This window comes from Astatotilapia calliptera, chromosome 18, assembly GCF_964374335.1.
Source record: "Astatotilapia calliptera chromosome 18, fAstCal68.1, whole genome shotgun sequence".
Lineage (NCBI taxonomy): Eukaryota > Metazoa > Chordata > Actinopteri > Cichliformes > Cichlidae > Astatotilapia > Astatotilapia calliptera.
Genome location: NC_137439.1, coordinates 23,816,973 through 23,838,953, shown reverse-complemented (window position 1 = coordinate 23,838,953; position 21,981 = coordinate 23,816,973). Strand labels below are relative to the sequence as shown.

Below are 21,981 nucleotides of genomic sequence, written 5' to 3'. Positions count from 1 at the left end.
TACTTTAGCTTGTGTGATGGACATGATAACTGTAGTACTGAGTAAAATAACGGTGGATGCTGGAAGTTGTGTTGTTGTCGTTCTCTTCAAACATTCACCAGATAATTTTAGGAAGTCTAGTTTTTCCCCAGAGCCCTCCTTTTCTCTACTTCTCATCCGGCCCGTTCTATGCCCTTTTGTCTGAACTATTTTTCCCCTCCCCTGTTTTCCCCACCTCCACCTCATCCATCCGTCATAACTTCCAGTTCCCTTCTCTTTCCCTTTTCATCTCTTTTGTTCCTTTTCGCACCCCTCTCCTCTGATCATCTCTTTTCTGACACAGATGCAGCACCGCACTTTTGATGCCAGCGTATTATGTGTCACCGTGGGAATGACAAGGATAGTGAAATAAATAAATAAATGGCACAAAGCAAAAGAAAGGAAGAAAGGAAACGAGCTTTGCTAACATGCGCAACGGCATGCGCATAAAAAAAACATGCAGTTTTCTGTGAAAGGGCAAATCTAGCAAACTTCTATGCAGAACACTCACTAAAAAAACTGTCCAATTAAAAGAATACAGAGTTGCCAAGTTTTCCACAAGTTATAAAGCAAAGTGTGCTTATCTAAAACTTCTAAACCATCAGTTTCTACTTTGAAAAGTTCTGCCAAACTATTTTAAAAAAGAAAAATATCTGATATCTAATAAAGATCTGATCTGTGTTAGTGCTACAACTAAAACAATCCAAAGAAAGAAAGATATGAGGCTCTAGATCAATGCAAAAACATGCCAGATGCTTAAAGTGAAAGGTCTGCTTTAAAATACCGTCTTTCAGCATAATGTTTGAAATCTGCCTGTCTTTATCTTTCCCCTATATCTCCAGGAGCTCTTACTTGATGAATGAAGCAATATGATACCTGTAAATAATTTAAATTCTACCTCATCGCTGATGTGAACAGACTTTTTTTATGAACTGAAGGCAGGAATTGGAGAAGGAGAAGAGAACAGACAAGCAATAGTTGGAGAGACGTGTGGAGTGACTGGAAGTGGTAAATAGAACGATGGAAGAAACAAGCTGTTAGTACATTATGTAGAGCACTCACCATGTATGCAAAGTGCTCAATAAAGAGCATTAAGAAGCCTTTTTCTCTCTCTCACACACACACACACACACACACACATATATACTCCTGCTATCCCTCACCCTCCGGCCCGAGCACACACAGAGCGCAAAGAAATTTACATTTAGAGAGATAAAGGGGGCACCTAAAGCAGACAAAGTCCAGCTGAGCTCTCAAATGAAGGCATTTGAAAAATAGAGGCTAGAAATGAAATAAACACTGAGTGTTTTTGCTCGAGGCAGTTCTTAACATTTCCTCAGTTGCTTACTGTCTTTTTCTGTTTTGCACTCTCAGAAAGGAACAAATGTACGTTTCAGTGCCAACTTGTGTTTGTCTATTCAAAAACATGAATAGTCCTTGCAGTAGATTAAATTGCAAAATGAAAGTGATCCATGGTAAATAAGAGAGAAAACATGACATGAACTGAAAGAAATTATGAAGTCTGATTTTTTTTAACTAAGTGCTCTCATCTATCACAAAGCGTGGTTGCCTTTCTGTCTTGTCTTCTCACTCCAGATGCTTTTGCTTTAAAAATCTGCTCTAGCAAACAAAACTCACTCCAGCTGCAACGCCCCGAGACTTCACGTAGGAAAATAACACGTGGATATGCATAATTAGACGTAAAATTGAAACATTTATTAGTCTCTTGTGTGTGAGATGAAAAATTCTCACACTCTGCATAGGCGCTATCTATTACAAACAGAAGGGGAGGCAATGCACGCCACACCACAACCACCCACATCATCCAATTAATCTCTCGGGAAACAAACGGGGCCTTTTAATCCACACAGGGCAGAGAACAAGCCATGGCACGATAGGCATGGTGGAAACAGGCAGATAAGGCAGATAACTGTAGATGAGCAATTCTGCTCTAACTCCAGCATTCAGTCCTCATTATTGATCTCAGACATAAACAATAAATAGCAGGGGTTCTGCAGAAGTTGTGAGAGGAGTAATTGGTGAAATCGGAGAGCTGGTTTTGTGATTCACAACATGGGCGCTCTCACCATGCCCTGTCATATTTACTGTTATTTTGAATTGATGTGAAAAAGAAAAAGAAATCTTTTAATCCTATCAAAATCTCACAACTATGCTGAGAAAAATACTGGGTACTTGATTCCCCTCTAACCCTTCTGTAATACACTATATTTTGTGCTCTCCCTATAAAGCATTTGATTTTAATGGACACGCTCTTGACTTTGGGGAAATATAGAAAGGTGTAGGTGCACATTAAAGATCACACTCTTGGCTTGCAGGAAATTTAAAGAGAGTGTTTCTTGATTTGTATAGGACTTGGTAAGAACGACAGCTGGATTGTACTGATAGGCTCTCCAGACTCGGGAGAGTGAATAATGTTCAGAAAGGGTAGTGATTCATCCTTTAGTCCATTACCAACACTGAGAAGTTGAAAGGAAAAGCAGGCATCCTGGCGTGTGTGTGTGTGTTTGTGTGGATGGTTGTGTTCACATAAACTCATAAATAAGTCAGTGCCTGTAGATGCGTGCATAACGGTTTCTGTCCAATGTGACATTCCTTCAGAGTATTCGATCGACATGGAAAATGGAAGCTTCTCTCTCCCTCGCTCTTTGCCAGCTTGCTTTCATCACACTCTACCCCTCCTCTCTTAGGCTCAGAATTGCAAAATCAATAGAGCTAAATGGAGTTGCTGCGGAAGCCATTGGGTGTCCTTTCTAAGTGCTGGAGGAACAAGGACAGTACGAAGCAGCTGTGACACTCCACAGTCACCCCTTCTTCTTCTTCCTCTTCTTACCACAGTCCTTTTTCCAACAGCCTCCACTACTCTTGTGCTCATTATTCACCTCAAGGCGCTCTGGCAGTTCCTGTTCTTAGTTTAGTCTGTTTTAAGCACTATAGGCACTCTGAGATACTAAATAATAAGTATTAATATGCACTATTAATATATAATACACTGTGTAACATTCAGCAGTGAATGTTAAAATTTCTTCCAGTAGTGCGAAAGAAAGGCATTTGGAAGTAGAGCTAATGCTGAGAGTACAGACTTAATTTCATTATTTGGTTTCAGTGTGATTCAGCCTACAAGTGCAATGCATTATCATTTGGTACAATCTATCTTTAGTAGTACTTTGTACTCCATGCAGTGAGCCGACAAGGACAATCTCTGGTTTGCTGAACCAGTTTATATGAAAGAAATGAAGCATACCTCATTATTTAATGTCCTCTGCTTACATGACATCTGAATCTAGGAGATGAACTTCATTGATCACTAAACAGTGATAGTCCCTTTGGCTTGTGAAGGATAACTAATAGGAAGATTAGTGGAATTATGATTTACGTTTGAGAAGCCACCATCATCCTGGTGGTCACTGGTCACTCAGTCAAACCTTCTTCTTCTGACTTTAGCAGTCACCAAAGCGGACCATCTGCCTGTTCCCCTCACCCACATCTTCATTGAAGTCCACTTCAATCACTGCTGTTTCCCTATTGGGAATGCTCTTTACCACTTCATCCAAATTACTCCAGAATTCCTCTCTCTTCTAATTGACGACTACTTACGGTGTTCACAACCTTCAACATCAGCCTTTCGGTTTCCAGCTTCAAACTCATGATCCTGTCTAACACTCTGTGCACTTCCAGAAAACTCTTAATACAACATTACTGCTACTCTATTACTTTTCCTATCCACAGTACTGTGCAAAAGTCCTGAGCCATTCTTCATTTCTTTATATTTTGCTGGAGCAAGAAATACTTGCAGTTTTTAAAGTGCTGAGCAAAAGTCCTCCAGGCTTTCTAAAGGCCGTTTTGTACACTAGCCACTTTTTCAACCATTTTCAGTCGAGTCCTTATACCTGACCATTTTCAGAGGAATGTTTTTTTTAATTTTTTTTAGTTTAACCCACTTAATACGGGTCTATGAATCTAACTCAAGGTATAAACACACAATAGCAATTCTGGTCTTGACATTTCTGGTTCCAATCATCATCATTATGTACTGAAGGAGGCCGTGAGAGAGGTACAGCTGTGAGTGTCCTACAGCCATCTGTAAAACACAGTGGAGGCTCTGTCATGGTTTGGGGACTGCATACCATCTAGAAAGCATCTGATTGGGAACAGCTTTTTCAGCATGACAATGACCCCAAGCACCATGCAATACAAGCATACCTGGATAGAAAAACACACAGTGCAACACTATCAGTCAGGGATTGGCCTCCCCAGACCTCAGACCTCAACATTATTGAAGCAGTGTGGGATCATGTTGACAGAGAACAGAACAAAATGCAGAAACATCCAAAGAAGAGCTTTAAATGTCCTTCAAGAAGCCTGGAGAACTTTTCCAGAAGACTACTTAAAGAAATTAGAACAAAGGTCAGACAGTGTCTTTCCACTTTGTCTCCATTTGCTTTAGCGATACTTCCAGCTTGTTGTTAGTCTATGCCATTATGTTCAGTACAGTAAAAGTAGAATGTTATTTGCAACCAAGGAATCCGGTTATGATTGTTTCTGTGTTTTTATAAACTTGTGGAAGGAAGTAACATTCTGTGACCTTAGCTGGAAACAGCCTTCTCTGTCACTGCTGGGATGAAGTCCAGTTAAAGCTACTGATTACGTTTTAGTTTTGTGTCGTAGCCATAAGTTTTGTGTCTATGGCTACGTTCACACTGCAGGCGAAAGCGCATCAAATCCGATTTTTTTGACCCTATGCGACCCATATCCGATCATGGTATGACAGTGTGAACGTCGCAAATCCGATATTTTCAAATCCGATCTGGGTCACTTTCGTATGTGGTACTGAATCCGATACATATCCGATGTTTTAGAAAGCGACTGCTGTTTGAACGGTCATGTCGCATTAAATACGTCTTTTACGTCACCGACACAAGACAGACGCCAATTATACGCGCCAGAGAAGCGCCCGAGAAGACATCGCGAACGCTTCCTGGCCATCCGGTGTAGATGTCAGTGAAACTGTTGGGAAGACAACGTTGGAGAAACGTGAACATTTTATTTGTACTGTGTAATCTGCAGATTCTGACAGAAATCTGCAACTATCCTTTGAAGCACCGCTCCTCTCTAAAACAGCAATAATGATCATTATTAGGTTATTTACATTATTATGTAAATAACAAAATAACTTAAAGCAAAAATTGGGAAACGTAAAGTCCGAAGACTTTATATTAACGGCCATCTGTCAAACAATACTGTTTGCTCTGGGTCTAAACAGAGCGCGTTGTGTGTGACGCCTTCTTTTGCGCATGTGGGCCGCTTTGAGCGTTCACACAAGAGCGCGTTTGCTGTCGCATTTTATTTGTAGTGTGAACAAGCAGACAAAAAAATCGGATTTGATCAAAAAATCGGAATTGAGCATTAAGACCTGCAGTGTGAACGTAGCCTAAATGTCTCTCTGTCAAAAAGATTTTAGTGAAGATCAAAGTGAGCATGAAATTTAAAGCTAAGTGTGGTTTCACTAATGCCTGCAAAATAAAGGGCAGTGGAAGTAGCCCTCAAACCTTTTAACGCCCCAGTGCTGCAGCATGGCTACTGTTGTTACTTTGTTTCTCTCTCTCTCTCTCTTTGTGTGCGTGTGCGTGCATGTGTATACATGGCTGTCTGGTAAACATAATATTTTGATGGGTTTGGTCTGAGAACTAATTGGCATGATGGTCCCTGGTTGCCATCTGATAAAAATCCAAATAGGGTTTTTTGTAGACGGTTGGCATCAGCCGTACTCACATATAAAATACTGTGTACTGCTTCAGGGCACAGATCAGATTTTAATATCTGTTCTTAAGTTTTAAAGAGGAGCATTTCTTTCTAAAATGACCATTTTGCACTTAGATTTAACAATAACACATCAGTTTCATGAATGTATTTCTATTTCTATCTCCTTAAACTTATGCTCTGGCGTTTGATAAAGAAACAAGACAAAAAAACTGCAGCAAATCACAGTCATAATCAGTTCCCGATAATCACAGAGCACTTTTTTTTCTTTGCTCTGTTCATTTATGTACTCCTCTCATTAACCTCTGGTATTTCAGACCAGTTTCCATTTATATTTAATGAGAGTCTCAAATGAGAGTGATTTGTAGTGGTGAGCAGCACCATCACAAATTCTCTTTGACTGTACAGCATACTCCCTCCACGGTCTTTCACACGATCCAGCTAAAGGAGAAAATGGGATCCCCACTATCTGAACTATGAACTATATATATATGTGTGTGTGTGTCTGTGTGCGTGTAATAGCAAAGACTGAGCAAGAGAGAGGTAATAGGAGAAAGATAACAGATGCAGAGAGAATGAGAAAAAGCAAAGCAGAAATAGAACCATGTCTTGAGGTTGTTTGCTTGGAAAACTTAGCAATCTGCTTGGGTGCCCTTCTCTTTGTCACATCCACCTCTGTGGGCCACAGGAGAAAATAACAGTGGACTGAGGAAAGCACTTTTCAATCTACCTTTGACCTAGAACAAACAGCTACCTGGCTGGAAGGTACACCTGAGAAAAACACATTTTGTTGTACCTGTGACCTGCAACAAACAACTGTTCTGCCTGGAAGGTACACACCACCACTAACAAAGATGACAACCAAAAGATACACTGATGTTTGTATGAATGCAGGGAATTACCGCATATGTCCTCACAATGAAAAAAAAGAAGAAGGAAAAAACCAAGAAAATGAATTTGCATATATTTTTCAGTGCAAACCTACAGATAAAATATAAACCATAAGCCAGGGTTGAGATGCACCATTGCACTGACAAAAAGACCAAATACAAATCTCTTATAATCTGCTTTGTGAGTGGAAACTTCTGAGAACTCTCCATAATTATGAGGCATTTTCTAATAATTTCAAAATATGGCTGATAAATGTGCCATCCCAAGAGTAAACAATTAGATTAGATATACAGCTAGCATTCATTATTACAGTGGTGAGCTGGGTTATCATCAAAATTATTTAGACATGAGGGATTTTATGATCTTCTATACTGTGAGACTTCCTTTACTCAGTGGTTACATTTAAGCCCAAACATAATAAAAAAAAACGCAAACACCATGCAGACACAATAAAGAGACTCAAACTGACTCAAAATTGTGGCAGAGGGCGAAAACAACCCTTCTGATAAAATAATCAGATGAAAAATTGAACCATGTGAATGATTTAACAACATTACTTTCTGGCTGCTTTCTTTCTGCACATATATTTGGGCGTTTAAACTTCTGCCCATTTCACAAAACACAAACTTTGCAGCTAAACTTGGTGGAAGCCTTGATTTTAATACAAACGCTTAAGAAATAAGAGCAACGTGATAACAACAACAACGGCACCAAACAGACAATCGTTCGCTGAGTTGATTAAGCGCGAGTTAAAGAGGAAAGACAGCCTTTAAGGAAGGGAAATGAGTCACATATTCATGAGCTCGGCGAATGTCACGCTGTTTCAGTAACAGACAATATGTAAATGCAAACACAATCTCCCAAAAAAGTTGAGCTGCTGTTTAAAATGTAAATAAAATCAGAAATAATTTGAAAATTGAATGAAGCCATATTTTATTCATGATAGAACATAGAAAACATATCAAATATTTAAATGGAGACATTTTGCTATTTCATGAAAATATTAGCTCATTTTCAATTTGATGGGAGCAACACGTCGCAGAAAATTGGGGCAACAAAAGGGTCGAAAAGTAAGTGGTGGAAAAAAGACACATGATTGTTTAAGAAGTAAAGATGGACAGAGGTTCACCAATCTCCAAAAAAACTGCAAATCGTGGAACGATTTCAGAATAGCGTTCCAGAAATCGCTGTCACATTTTCACGCAGGTTAAAGCTCTGTCATGAAAAGAGGCTGTATGTGATCAAGAAACACCTCCGTTCATTTAAAATTAAATTTGAATCTTTATAGAAAACATGGGCGCCACATCAGGAGGAGCCGGACCATCCTGTCTTCCTTCTCTCACCCCAACCGGTCGCAGAAGATGGCCCCGCCCCTCCCTGAGCCTGATTCTGCCGGAGGTTTCTTCCTGTTAAAAGGGAGTTTTTCCTTCCCACTGTCGCCAAAGTGCTTGCTCATAAGGGGTCATTTGATTGTTGGGTTTTTCTCTGTATGTATTATTGTAGGGCCTATCTTACAATATAAAGCGCCTTGAGGCGACTTTTGTCTTTTGTTGTGATTTGGCGCTATATATATAAAAAAAAAAAAACACCCAGCACGCCCCTGCGGGCGGTTTATCCTTCAAGCTCGGGTCCTCTACCAGAGGCCTGGGAGCTTGAGGGTCCTGCGCAGTATCTTAGCTGTTCCCAGGACTGCGCTCTTCTGGACAGAGATCTCCGATGTTATTCCCGGGATCTGCTGGAGCCACTCGCCTAGCTTGGGAGTCACCGCACCTAGTGCTCCGATTACCACGGGGACCACCATTACCTTCACCCTCCACATCCTCTCGAGCTCTTCTCTGAGCCCTTGGTATTTCTCCAGCTTCTCGTGTTCCTTCTTCCTGATATTGCTGTCATTCGGAACCGCTACATCGATCACTACGGCCGTCTTCTTCTGTTTGTCTACCACCACTATGTCCGGTTGGTTAGCCACCACCATTTTGTCCGTCTGTATCTGGAAGTCCCACAGGATCTTAGCTCGGTCATTCTCCACCACCCTTGGGGGCATCTCCCACTTTGACCTCGGGACTTCCAGGTTATACTCGGCACAGATGTTCCTGTACACTATGCCGGCCACTTGGTTATGGCGTTCCATGTATGCCCTGCCTGCTAGCATCTTGCACCCTGCTGTTATGTGCTGGATTGTCTCTGGGGCATCTTTACACAGCCTGCACCTGGGGTCTTGCCTGGTGTGATAGACCCCAGCCTCTATGGATCTTGTACTCAGAGCTTGTTCTTGTGCTGCCATGATTAGTGCCTCTGTGCTGTCTTTCAGTCCAGCTTTGTCCAGCCACTGGTAGGATTTCTGGATATCAGCCACCTCCTCTATCTGCCGGTGGTACATACCGTGCAGGGGCCTGTCCTTCCATGATGGTTCCTCGTCTTCCTCCTCTTTCTTGGGTTTCTGCTGCCTGAGGTATTCACTGAGCACTCGGTCAGTTGGGGCCATCTTCCCAATGTATTCTTGGATGTTCGTTGTCTCATCCTGGACTGTGGTGCTGACACTCACCAGTCCCCGGCCCCCTTCCTTCCGCTTAGCGTACAGCCTCAGGGTGCTGGACTTGGGGTGAAACCCTCCATGCATGGTAAGGAGCTTTCTTGTCTTTATGTCAGTGGCTTCTATCTCCTCCTTTGGCCAGCCTATTACCCCAGCAGGGTACCTGATATATATATATATATATATATATATATATATATATATATATATATATATATATATATATATATATATATATATATATATATATATATATATTAGGGGTGCAACGATATTCGTATCGATATTGAACCGTTCGATACAGTGCTTTCGGTTCGGTACGCATATGTATCAAACAATACAACATTTGTAATTTATTTTATCAACTTTTCTGCGTTCGACTACTCCGCCTAGGCTGCACTGTCGAGCGCAGATCCACTGAGCGCTCAACACAGACAGCATAGTCAGAAGGAAGAGCGCAGGGCAAGCTAGCGAGACAGAAGTTAAGCTCTCCTTGCAAGATGGACCTCCCCCACCCTCATTCAGATCTGGCGTTTGGAATTATTTTGGTTTTCATGTGACGTATGACCCTGAAGGTAAGCGAGTCATGGACTAAAGTAAAACAGTATGTTGAATGTGCCATGCAATGCTTAATTACATTGATGTGAACTAGTGTGTTAGCGCAGTTAGCTCGTTAACGTGTTGGCCGTCTAGCCCCATGCACGGGGCGATCGGCGGTAGCTCGTTAACGGAGATTTGCCGTGTTGTGGCGTTAAGGTCATTTCAACGAGATTAACCTGAAAGCACTAGTGGGAACACAACGAATATGACTGCACATTTACGCCGACATCATCCTAGTGCAAAGACAAAAACAACAAGCATGCTACTAACTTTAGCCGAGTCATTTAGACAGCTGTTAGCACATGATTCTCCTTATGCTGCTGAGAATATAGCCCAGAAGAAGCGGATAGTATAGCTTTTATTTTGGAAAGAGACATTTCTCTGTAATAAACTCTCTTTTCCAAAGATGAGTGATTCCTCAATCAGATACAGGGCTCGCAAAATCGCTAGCCCGACGTCCCGGAGCTAGCCATCTTTCCAGTCGGGCTACAAAAATCTCTCTGCCCTGCCCGTCGGGCTATTGTAGGAAAAATATATGTCAATGCTTTTGCATTCTTTCAGAAATGTAGCTGGGTAATTATGTCATTGGCATCGGTGAGCCACTGTCAATATGTGACATATTGAAATCGCGTTTGAATTTGCGCTTGTTTTTTTGCTTTCACTTTGCAATGACAGCACTGATCTGTGAGTGATGATAATTTGTGCACAATTCCTCTGACATCGTCTTATTAATCGTTAGCTTACTATGCAAACATGACAAGTGAAATCTCCCGCAGCTTAAACATGTGAGAGGTTGATCGCGCAGAGAATCGCTGAGTTTATGTGAGTCCGTGTGTAAAAGCAGCAGTATATATATTTTAGTTCTGCTGAGCCAAATAAGACAGGTCAGGGTGAAGAAGTGACAGCCAAAGAAAAGCTTACCACAAAACGGAGAAGTTATGACAAATGAGACTATAAGGCAAAAAGAAAGTGCAGCTTTATGGTTTCATGGACAAAATAATTTCTGTGGCTGCAATATGATGAGCTAAATAACCAGGGGTGCACATAAGTGGTCCGCAGGTGCGCATTCGCTGTCAAAATAAAAAACGCGCACAAGGGTTAGGGTTAAATTTAAAAACTGTACTTTTGAGTTAAAATATATATTTATAATTTTAATAAATGACAAATTAAAAGGGCATGAACATTTTTTTTTGTATCGAAAAAATATCGAACCGTGACACCAAAGTATCGAACCGAACCGTGAATTTTGTGTATCGTTGCACCCCTAATATATATATATATATATATATATATATATATATATATATATATATATATATATATATATATAAAAATTGAATGGAATTGAATTGCTTCTCATCAGCGCTCACTTCAAAAGCCTGCATCTCTGATTTTATGGGGTACATTACTGCCTATGGAATGGGCAGGTTGCGCATTTGGAAAGGCACAATCAGTGCTGAAAGTTATATACAGGCACTAAAGTAGCCTATCGAGGCCTTTCCTTCAGAGCAGGTCTTGCAAATTTCAGCAAGACAATGTTAAACCGCATACTGCACCTGTTACAAAAGCATGGCTTTGAGTCTGGGCAGGGCCGCCTGCAGATCTTTCACCGACTGAAAACCTTTTGCACATTGTGAATAAAAATATGACAAAGAAGAGCCAGGACTGTTGAGCAGGTACAATCCCATACGAGACAAGAATGGGGCAACATTACTCTCCCAGAAGTCCTGCTGCTGGTCACCTCAGTTCCCTAATGTTTACAAACTATTGTTACAAGAAGAGGGGATGCTACACAGTGCTAAGCATTGCCTTGTCCCAACTTTTTTTAGACATTTTTTTAGAGCCATCAAATTCATAATCAACTATTTTTCTTAAAATTGAACACTTTCTTAGTTTCAATATTATGTTTATGAAAAAATAATTATTGCATTCCCAAGTATGCCATTGGTTTTTTAGAATTGGAGTTGACTCTAAATTTTCAATCAAAATAAAAAAAATGTACATTTTACTATAGAGACTAAAACGTGCTATTGGTGTTCAAGGAATTGCAATTCCCTTGTTTGAATCGTGCCTATTTAGCAGATCCATTTTTTTCTACGTAAATGGTTAGTCTTCTTCTTAACCATGGAATTCCACAAGGTTAAGTGCTGAGACCAATACTTTTTACATTATAAATGCTAGCCTATGTCCTTTAAGATGCACATTAAACAAATATGTTGGGGTGTTTTTATTCATCTGTGCAATATCCTAAAGTGATGCTGAAGATCTAATTCTGGCATTCATTCTACGCTGAATTATTGCAATTCATTACTATCGGGCTATTCTAAAGTTCCCTAAAAAGGCTTCCAGTTAATCCAAAACACTCCAGTGAGAATACAAACAGAAAGATATAGAAGAATGTATTTCACCCATATTGACTTCTTTTCTGGCTCCCTGTTCAATCCAGAATTTAATTTAAAATCCTTCTCATCACATAAAAGGTCTTAAATAATCAGGCTCCATCCAATCTTAAAGACCATATTAGTCTAATAGGGTCCTCCAGGCAACTTGTGGCTGCTAAAGTTTCTAAAAGTAGAATGGGAGGCCTTGAATGCAACTCTTGCCAAGGCCCTGTCAGCCTGGAAACAGCTCCCAGTTTGGGGGGGAGGCTCCCAGTAGACAGCCGCTCCATTTTTAAGATTACACTTTTTAAGACCACACGTTTTTGATAAAGTTTATAGTTAGGGCTAGATTCTCTGACCCTGAAGCATCACTTAGTTATGCTGCTAAAGGCTGAGACTGCTGAGGTGCTGTGTTAAGCTGAGCACTTCTTTTTACTCATCTCTTTTCACTCTCTAGGTGTTTACATACCGCTGTTACATATCATTAAATTTGCCATCAGTCTGTGTTTTGTTCTCATCTTGTTTAACCTTTACCTTAAAGTTTAAAGCACCATGAGGCAGATGTTGTGATTTGGTGCTCTGTAAATAAAACTGAATTGAATGCAACTCTCACCAACGCCTGTTTCAAGAGCTGCGGGGAGTAGCTTCCTTTTATCCAGATGATTCTCATTTAAGTGTCCCTGTCACTGATGTACCTGACCTTTAAACATCAGTTTGACAGCCTGCATTGTTCTAAACAGACAGGGTTAAAAACAGAAGTCGCTTTGAAGACTAAAACTTTTTACCTCCCAGCAGTGCATTTTATTTAATGCAATAGTTACTGCCTGCAACATTCAGTGAGATTAAAAAAAACCTCTCTTATTTGCATTCTTCTTGTAGACGCAACACTATACTGCATGATGCAACTTTTTACCTCTTAAAGGTTCCCTGCAGGACTGAAACACATACCTTCAGTGCAAATTAGTTCAACAACTCTCCAGAGGCATGACAGGTAGTAGAGATCTGCTGCTGGGTGAGCTATTACCCATAACTAAACAGACTTTCCTCTTTTGGTCTGTACTTCTGTGTGAGTCTAAGTACGTGTGTAGGATAGTGGTGTCTTTTACTCTATTATATCATGCACCAAGCAGACAAAAGCCATGAAAGGCCTTCATAATTAAAATGAAAAGCCTCTCCCTTCCCTATAGAATGAATAAAAGCCCTTTATCTGCTCTACAGAATCACCCTGAATCTATATGCAGATATAAATAGGACACATACTCACACACAAATATGTACTCATACCTGCTCCAGTTTCCAGTGGAACTCAGCAGGTCTGAAAGTGTCAAGCTGAGTGAAATCTCTTCTGAGCAGAAACACCAGGCGGCAGTTGTGAACATACAGAGAATAATGGTGGCGGTTCATCTCTACAATGGGAAGACCAAGAAGAGGCATGGTCATACAAAAACATGCACACATTTGAATATAGTGCAGTTTTAAATTACACAATGTTCTAATCAGCAGGTTTATTTCAAGGAAAATTGACGTTGCTCATGTTCATGTCAGTAATTTTGTTTTTTCCTTCAGTTCAGAAATTGGCATAGAGTACAGCTTTTTACTTTCACATCAAATGGGTTTTCCACATCAGTCAACTAAACAAAGGCAGTTTAGTGAGTGTGGTCTGAGCCGCTTGCATATCTGCATTTTCATTCTTATGGACACATACCCGCACTGAGGAGCTGGTACTTAACTTAATAGATTTTGGTGTTTTTAATGGAAGAACCAATTTTAGTCTTTCACTGGTGTGAAAACCAATATTTATTTAGCATATAATCATATAATAAAGATATTTATCACAAGTTTTTTAAGCAGTGCTAATGCTCCAGTCACACTATGGAAAAGAAGTGGTTGTAGACTGCAGGATGACCAAATTACCGTGACTGTGTGACTTAACTTCCAATCCAATTGCCTTTAAAATGCATACTTCAAAGACAGAGATCATAATGGAATTTTTAAGTTAGATGAAAATTATTTGCAAACATTTGCCAATCTGTCTGAGACTGCGATTGTTTGGCTGCAACTTCCCTCCCACAAGGCGACCTGTGCAATTGGCTTGTGAGTGAAAGCAGTGAGTGTTGCATGCCGAACTGGTCACGGCAGCTATTTACAAACAATGTAAAAAAATAAATAAATCAACGTAATCACCAGCCAACCACCAATTTTCCTTGTTGCAAAGAGGTTACCTTCCCATTTTTACTCTAGTGTGATTAAGTCATAAGACGTGTAAAAGGGACGATTGCTTCTAATTCTAATACAGTTTTCTGCCAGAAGTCAGAATTAGCTAATTTCATTTATAGTGTGTTTTTCTGTTTTTTTCTGTTTTTCTATTACTCTTCAACTCTTCAATATAAAAATAGGAACATTTGTTAAAAAAAAAATCAATTGAATATGATAGACTTCAGTGCGATCATGCATTTAGGAACATATTATATACTCTTCATACATGAGTTATTACTATAATGGCATGAAAATGAATGTGATTGTGATATGGCTCATCACCGGTCCTGCATATCATCTGGCACACCCAGAGGAGTGATGGGATTCAAAACATGGGCATTTTATTTCACAGCTGGGCTGCACATTGAAACTGTTGGTACTTTTCACATCCTTAAGCAAAAAGATTACAAATAAAAAGTGGTTTAAAAGATGCTGGTGGTCTACAATAAACTGCTCTGCAGTTTTGCATTACAAGATCAGGCTACTAATTTCGTAAGCTAATAAGCCATCTGTGAGACCATTGTGAGCGCGTGCAATGTGCAGATGGCTTGTTTAATTACACAGTGCAGGCAGCTCAGTTCAGAGATGCAGTGGGGAAAAAGTTTTAAAGAGCATTTGCCACTGTGGGCTTTGGTCTCAGCTTAATTACCCGGTTGTTTTGAAATGTTTTTGGGGGTTTTTTTATTATTGATTTGCGATAGGGCTCATGTTTATGGTATGTTTTGCAATGTAGGACAAAGCACAAAATGTTTAAGTGTCACTGAAAGGTCAGTGGTTTCCAGTAGTGCTGCAGGAGGAACATACTGGTCTTCAAATGTCAGCAAACTGAATCTAATGAAAAGATTAATTTGCCATTTAGTTTTGTGTAGTCTGGATCTTATAAGTGAGCACAGTGAAATGATTTCCTCACCGGTCTTGTCAGAGCTGCACAGTAAGGTTTCCTTCTCGGCTCTGAGTCCTGGACTGGGCCCGTGCTTCATCCATGTTGCTATGGTGAACTGGTCTGTCAGGTTTTGTGGCACCACGTGATCTGGGACATTTGCAGCCTGACGCCCATCAAATCTGTAGATAAGGTCGCTGTCTCTGCCGCTGTCCATCAGCAGAGCAGCTGTCCAGTTTGTGGAAGGACTGGGGGCAGGAAGGAGGTCAGTGCTGCCTGATGCTGCACCTGGAAGTCACAAAGCCATGATTAATAAATCCATCTATCCTAATGTAGCATGCAGTCTACTTATATAGTCAACATTCATCCTGCAACAAAGACACAGCATAATTAGAAACTTCAATGCAATTCGGTAAAGCTGCCATCTGTATGTGTTTTTCTTTCAATTTAATTTAATTTTGTGCTTGGTTGAAATGATCCGATGGACTGTTTTTAATTGAGTTTTGCTTCTTTGTTGGGAGTGGGTGTTCAAAAAGCACAAAATGTTTAATGCACAAAACCTTTACAAGCTTATTTTTTCTCCGGTAAAAAAGTAATCCAATTACCTGTTCCCCCTTTCTGGCAATAATTACAAATGAATAAAGTTACCTATCAGATTTGAAGGCACAGTTTCACAGCGTTTTCACATTTACTGTATAAACTTGCCTCAAGCTATTAATGGGATGTAATGTCACTCCGGAATAGTAAAATGGCATACAGGCATTTGGCTTATTAAAATGCATCGAGAGTTCAGATGTCAAGAAGTTTTTCATTCTTCGAATTAAAGTTTTCCATGTCTCTCATTATTATCAGAGTCCATTTAAAATGGCACCACCCTATTTCAACAGGGCATCAACATTCCTCACTTCCATTTAGATTAATTTACCCTCCACCCACATTCCTTTTTTCCTCACCACAGAGTTTTTGCAGAGACTTTTCAGAATATGTTTCGCGGTCGCAGCCCTTTCCAATGTGATTTGTCTGCAGCTCTACCATTGCTTTCACGCCAGACAAGGGACCTCCACACGTTTCTAAGTGCATCTTGGGAAACAGCTGCTTGCTCCCAGTCCCAGGCTCATAGTCCACCCGTTTGTTCCAACCTGAAAGGACAAAATCACTGCAACAGTTTGTAAACCTTAGGGAGTTTATTTAGTCATATCAGTGGTCTTTTGCTGTGAACCTGAAGGTATTCAGTTGCTCTTTGGAGTTATCTGAATGATCTTTTCACCCCATATTACATAAGAAGGAAATTAGCCATCATGACACAAGTTGTAATGAGCTTGATATTAAATCACATCTTAGAAACAGGATGGGAAGGGTCATCCAACAAGGTGTTTACTTATATTTACTGAATCATGGTGGTGAAAGAGATTCATAACTTTGATTTTTCCTTATAGAAATCTCTGTGTTGGTGGTGGAAACCTGGTAGCTCTTGCTAAACCCACACAATATGATATCAAGTCTCCTGAGAAAAATCACACAGAGAGAAACAGACTGTGATAAGGTAGGCAAAGAGAAGTGAGAGGTGAGGTGAAGCTTGTATTAATGCCAGGGAGACTTCTTCAAAAGAGCAGCTGCAGAGGCACAGCCGACCTTTACACACAGATGATAAATAAGGTTATGTGTACAGAGGACTTGGCCTGAATGCATCACTGCATTATGTTTTATTCATAAGCTACTATGGATTAATGGTTTTACATTAAGCTAAACGTGGGTTAATGGTCGTGCAGTATGGGCTCTTTTATGAGCCAAATTACAAAGAATAATGCAACTTTGATGAGGATGTTAGCAGCACATGAGATCAAGCGCGATTCGACATGATAACACTTTGATACCATCTGCAGCTTAAAAATAATTCTCTATTTTTCTCTGTGAGCAACAAGAAGAGTCCTCCAGCTCTGGGAGACATTTTCCCTGTCAGTAGTTTCATGTTGAGCAATGCTGGATGTTTTGGTATAAAAATAGACACGACTCCTGTATTCTTAAATTAGTTTTTTCTTTAGTCCTGTTGTGTTAATGCCTATGACATGGAGATGACCTTTAGAAATAATTAGTGTTTCTATTATATTTATCTTGTGTGATGTTGCGCTCAGTATTACACATCCCTCAATAAATTACCCCACAGCCAAAACCACTTGAAATCACACTATTTTTTAGTATTTTTGTGTGATCCCTTTGGACTAATATGATTTATTTAATGCCAACTTATGTCAAAGTGATTGTCGTCGCCTGAAGGTGTTGTGTTGTTTTTGGGTTTTACATTCTTAGGAAATATATATGCATTTGTGTTTCTGTCTCAGTTTTACTGTTATTCTAGTGTTTGAGGTTTTTTATACTTAGTTTAGGCTTTGAAGACCTGTATGCTGAGTACATTAGTGCAGTATAATTTGCCTTCTGGCTCCTGTTCCAGTTTTAAGTGTTTGACTTGTATCAGGCCTTGGGTCCTACACTGTGTTTGTTATTTCAGTCTTTTCTGTATACATTGCCCCCTCTGATTCATTTCTATGTCATATGCCTTTGTCCTCCAGTGCTTCCTTTTCCCCGTCTTCATGTTTAAGTGACTATTCTTGTCTCCTTGTTTAGTTTGTGTCTCTTGGTCGCTTCCTGTTTTGCTTTGAAGGTTAGATTTCTTTCATGAACTGTGTCAGTTTTCCTTCCCGTCCTTGTCTTCCCCCTGATTACATGATTATCTCCAACTGTCATTTGCCAGTCAGCTCCCAGTGTATTTATAGTCCCGTCTTATACTTGTGTTTGTTCCCTTATGTCTTCTAATTTTTTCCTCCTGGTTTCTCCTAGCCCTTTGTGTTTTTGGTTTCTGCCTGGTCTTTCTCATCATGATTTTAGTTTCCTGGTTTTAATGGATTTTGCTTACCTTGGACTTTAATCTATGAAAGATCTGCTTACACCAATATTTTATCTATAGTAATAAACCAAACGTGAATTAATTTGGATCATAAAACGTTACACTAAAGTATCTTAAACTGTTAAACTGTAGCCAAAGCAGTTCCTTGGTCAAAATGAATCATACGGGACTCAAACTAAAGATCTTCAGCCGTCTGTACTGTAATCTCTTAATCTAGATCACTTTCATTTAGTTATGTTTACAGTACTTAGCGACCTGCTGGCTTCTTTTGCCATCTTTGCAAGATATAAAGAAGCTACTCAGCTTCCCTGTGATGCCCCCCTGATGTTCATACCTGCAGTCTTCACGGCTTGAAAAACTTCGTAAACCACCTCTGCAATTTTTTGTTTGTATTTTTTATTTAAATACCACATTTTTCTCAAGATATACAAAGACAACTTGTGTCCTTGGCTTCAGATTTAAGACAATGGTCATGAACTCTGTGTCTCTTGTTTGCTGTCATTGCTGCACTGTCAGTAACACAAGCTTAAAATGTCCTAAAAATAGTTCAGAAAATAATAAGCCCCCCACAGGATTTTCTGTGTACTTAGAAATTGGCAAAGAGCAGGCTGGTTCATGGATAAATAATAGCTGCTTTGGCTTACTTTATCTTTCAGCTTTGCAAAACCTTTGTGAATATGATGGGGATCAATTTAAGCTCCTGATGGGTTAGATGTTAGATATGGTCGTGGTAGATATAAAAACAACACAACCAACGCGGGCTAAAGAAACACATTCTTTCAGACAGAACCACAGCTACCTGGTACATTTTGAGGTTTCCTACCATCAGCTACACAGTAAGCTGTATACTGGTCAGATTAAAGCTGTAAGAATACCCATCACCTCTCTCCCTCACTGTAACTTTGTTTCTTCCTTTCCTCCCTCGAGTTTTCCTCCTTCCTCTTCCCCATCTCCCCTCTCTCTTCTTATCTTTCTCTGTCTTCCTCTTTCATTCCTGTGTGAACTTGACTCCTGAGATGCTGTCAGTGTTGACAGGTGAAGCAGCAGGGGAGACAGGCTGACTCGAATGCCAAGCTGCTGCCATGTTAAAGGAGGAAGAAAAAACCCACAATCTAGTCAACTTCCCCTTCGGAGGTTTTTTGTCAGGTCTCTGATTTCCTCGAGAGATGCTGATTCTAAAATAAGAGAATTCCCCTGAGGGAAAGGATATGCCAAAAAAACAGAAAATTCACTGAATTGCCTCCATCAATTTTGAGGCCACTGCTAACATTTAGGAAAAGTGTAAGCATATTTTATCCAAATACAGATGCAAGTCAGTTTTGTCCATTACTGGCAGGTAAATTAAGGTAGCATGCAAATACTTAAGGGACTATTTCTTCATCTAACCTTGCCATCCAGGTTTGCAGACAGGCTTTACTTCAATATGCACCACCACATCCTCCTTCGCCCTCTTCTGACCGCAGTCAAAGGCCGTCACCATAATCTTGTAGCTCTGCTGTTTGTCATAACTCAGCCGCTCTGTGTTTCTGATGTTACCTGCGGAAAACAAAAACACAATGGAAATATAATTAGGATTTTTCACCAGCGGAGAAAAAAAGCTGTTGTGTTGTTGTATTTGGCAATAACAAAGCAAGCAGCGCTTCCCACTGAGCAATAATTGGAAACGACTTGGCATTAAAGAAACTGCTCTTTGTACTTATTGAAGCCTTTTACTGAAAACTCAAGGTCCAGTAACCTTGTATTACATTTGAATATTAAAACCTCTCTGTAAACAGTAAATGTAAAACCACACTGATGGATTATCTTCACCTGTCACCAGGGTAACGCTTTGAGAAGAGGAGATGCCACGAGCCTGTACATTTTCAATAAGAGGCCTTGGGTGACTCACTGCCAGCTAATTGTAAAAGATAATTATTAGCATTTCACATTTTTCCTCTGATGTTCTCTGTTAAAGTTCATGCTGGTAATGTACCTTTCTGACCTAATGCTGTCCTTAAGCTTTTTGAATGTTTCTGTTTTATGATGGTTTTTTGACAGCTTGTGACAGCTTGATGCGTACATATTTACTGATTTGGGAAACTTGGTTTGGATTTGGAGAGATTATTGTAACATTGGCATTAAGGACTGTGTTTTCAGACCCCAGAAGACAACTGAAACTATTTTTGTGCTGCATCTGGAGGCTTAGCTGCTGGCAGAGAAGAAAATCAGTTCAGAGAACAGAAAGAAAGAAAAAAAAGAGAAATGTCAGAGGAAGAAAGGCAAGGAGGTCAGAATCAGACAGTTTTTACCAAAAACTCCAACAGTGAGCGTTTGAGCTGCTGCTGGTGTGAACAGTAAAGCACAATTTCCCATCTCTGTTTATTAGCAGAGAACCTTTCTCCAGGTGGCTGATTTATAATTTTTTAACCACTTTATCAGTTAGTTTAGTTTAGCAGTTTGGTAATAGTTTTGTTTAACAAAATGAAATAAAATGAGTGTAATGACTCTGCATCAATGTGACCTAAAGCAACAATCTTCATATTTTGTTTTTTAAAGAGAAGCCAAATAAGCAAATTAAACATAATTTTTTAATTTACTTTTTGACCTAATATGAAGAGGAGCCAGGAGAGTTAAGAAAGTTAGTTAAACATTAAAAAGGTTAAAAATGAAGACATTTAGAGAAAAAAATCGTTTTATTTAAATATGTCATATAAATACAATATCTAATGAGTCGTCATATTATTAATACTTTGATATTTTGTCCTGCACTGATTTTGAGTACTATGATGCTTTTTAAAATACAGTAACAATAGGCTGGAATATCCCTTTAAGGTTTGCATTACTTTGAAAGGGCTGATAACACAGTTTGACAGGCATGAAATAAATAGATAGATGATTAGATGACAGATGATTTCTAAAGCGCTATCGGCTGAAATACTGACATATCTCAGACACTGAACAAGTGAAGGAGAAAGTAAGACATGGCAGGCCTTAAAAAAAATCTAAAGCAGATGGAAAAACGTGGGGGGAAAGCAACAGGTTCATTCCTCAGTTTGACAATGTTAGGAAATAATAAAGGTGGTCATACAAAATGTTGACTTTCAAGCTTGTTAGAACTGTTGTCTTATATTCTGTATTTGCACATATGCTTGCACATGTTGCAAAACTCCCTGCGTCTTTTCCCATTTATCCAGTAAAATATAAAGCAATGCTCAGTATTATATATGAGAATAAATTATCCACTGGTCATTCTAAATTGCTAGTATGTCTGCACAGATCTAAGCAATATTATAGTAAATTATGTCAGTGTCAGCAGTCAAAAAGAATATGAAGTAAAACTTTCTAATTTTATTTATCAATACCTAAAAAAATATTTCCTTACAGATGATTTTGAATTCATTTAAAGAAGGATGAATGAGTACAAATAGTAGTATCTGTAATCACAAAACAGGATGTTCTTTTCTAAAGAGCTGCTGCAACATCTTACCCCATGTAACATTGGCTTGAAGCCCATTTATTTATACCAGTCTAAACAATGGTGCTTTGGGTTCAATCATTTTTAATTCTAAATTTACTGTCTAATTTTAAGATTACAGTTTACGCCACATCCATTAGCAGAACTACATGCTGCAGCCCATTTACGCTTTATCTTGTCTTGCACTTCTCTCAGTTCACAAAATTAGTATTTCTCTATAAAGAAAGTCTAACTAATATGTTTCTTCCGAACAATAATATTGTGCCTGTAAGGGCTTTAAATTGAATG

General features: G+C 39.5%; 1 protein-coding gene across 1 annotated transcript in view; it reads right to left on the bottom strand.

Annotated features, from left to right (window-relative positions):
• clstn2a (calsyntenin 2a) overlaps positions 1–21,981 on the bottom strand; it is a 155,341-nt gene that overhangs the window by 20,785 nt on the left and 112,575 nt on the right. Inside the window, exons 6-9 of the mRNA XM_026150793.2 lie at positions 19,626–19,775; positions 16,291–16,476; positions 15,368–15,625; positions 13,486–13,607 (exon numbers count right to left, since the gene is read on the bottom strand). Coding sequence (XP_026006578.1) covers positions 13,486–13,607; positions 15,368–15,625; positions 16,291–16,476; positions 19,626–19,775 — 716 coding nt within the window. The remainder of the gene's footprint in view (positions 1–13,485; positions 13,608–15,367; positions 15,626–16,290; positions 16,477–19,625; positions 19,776–21,981) is intronic.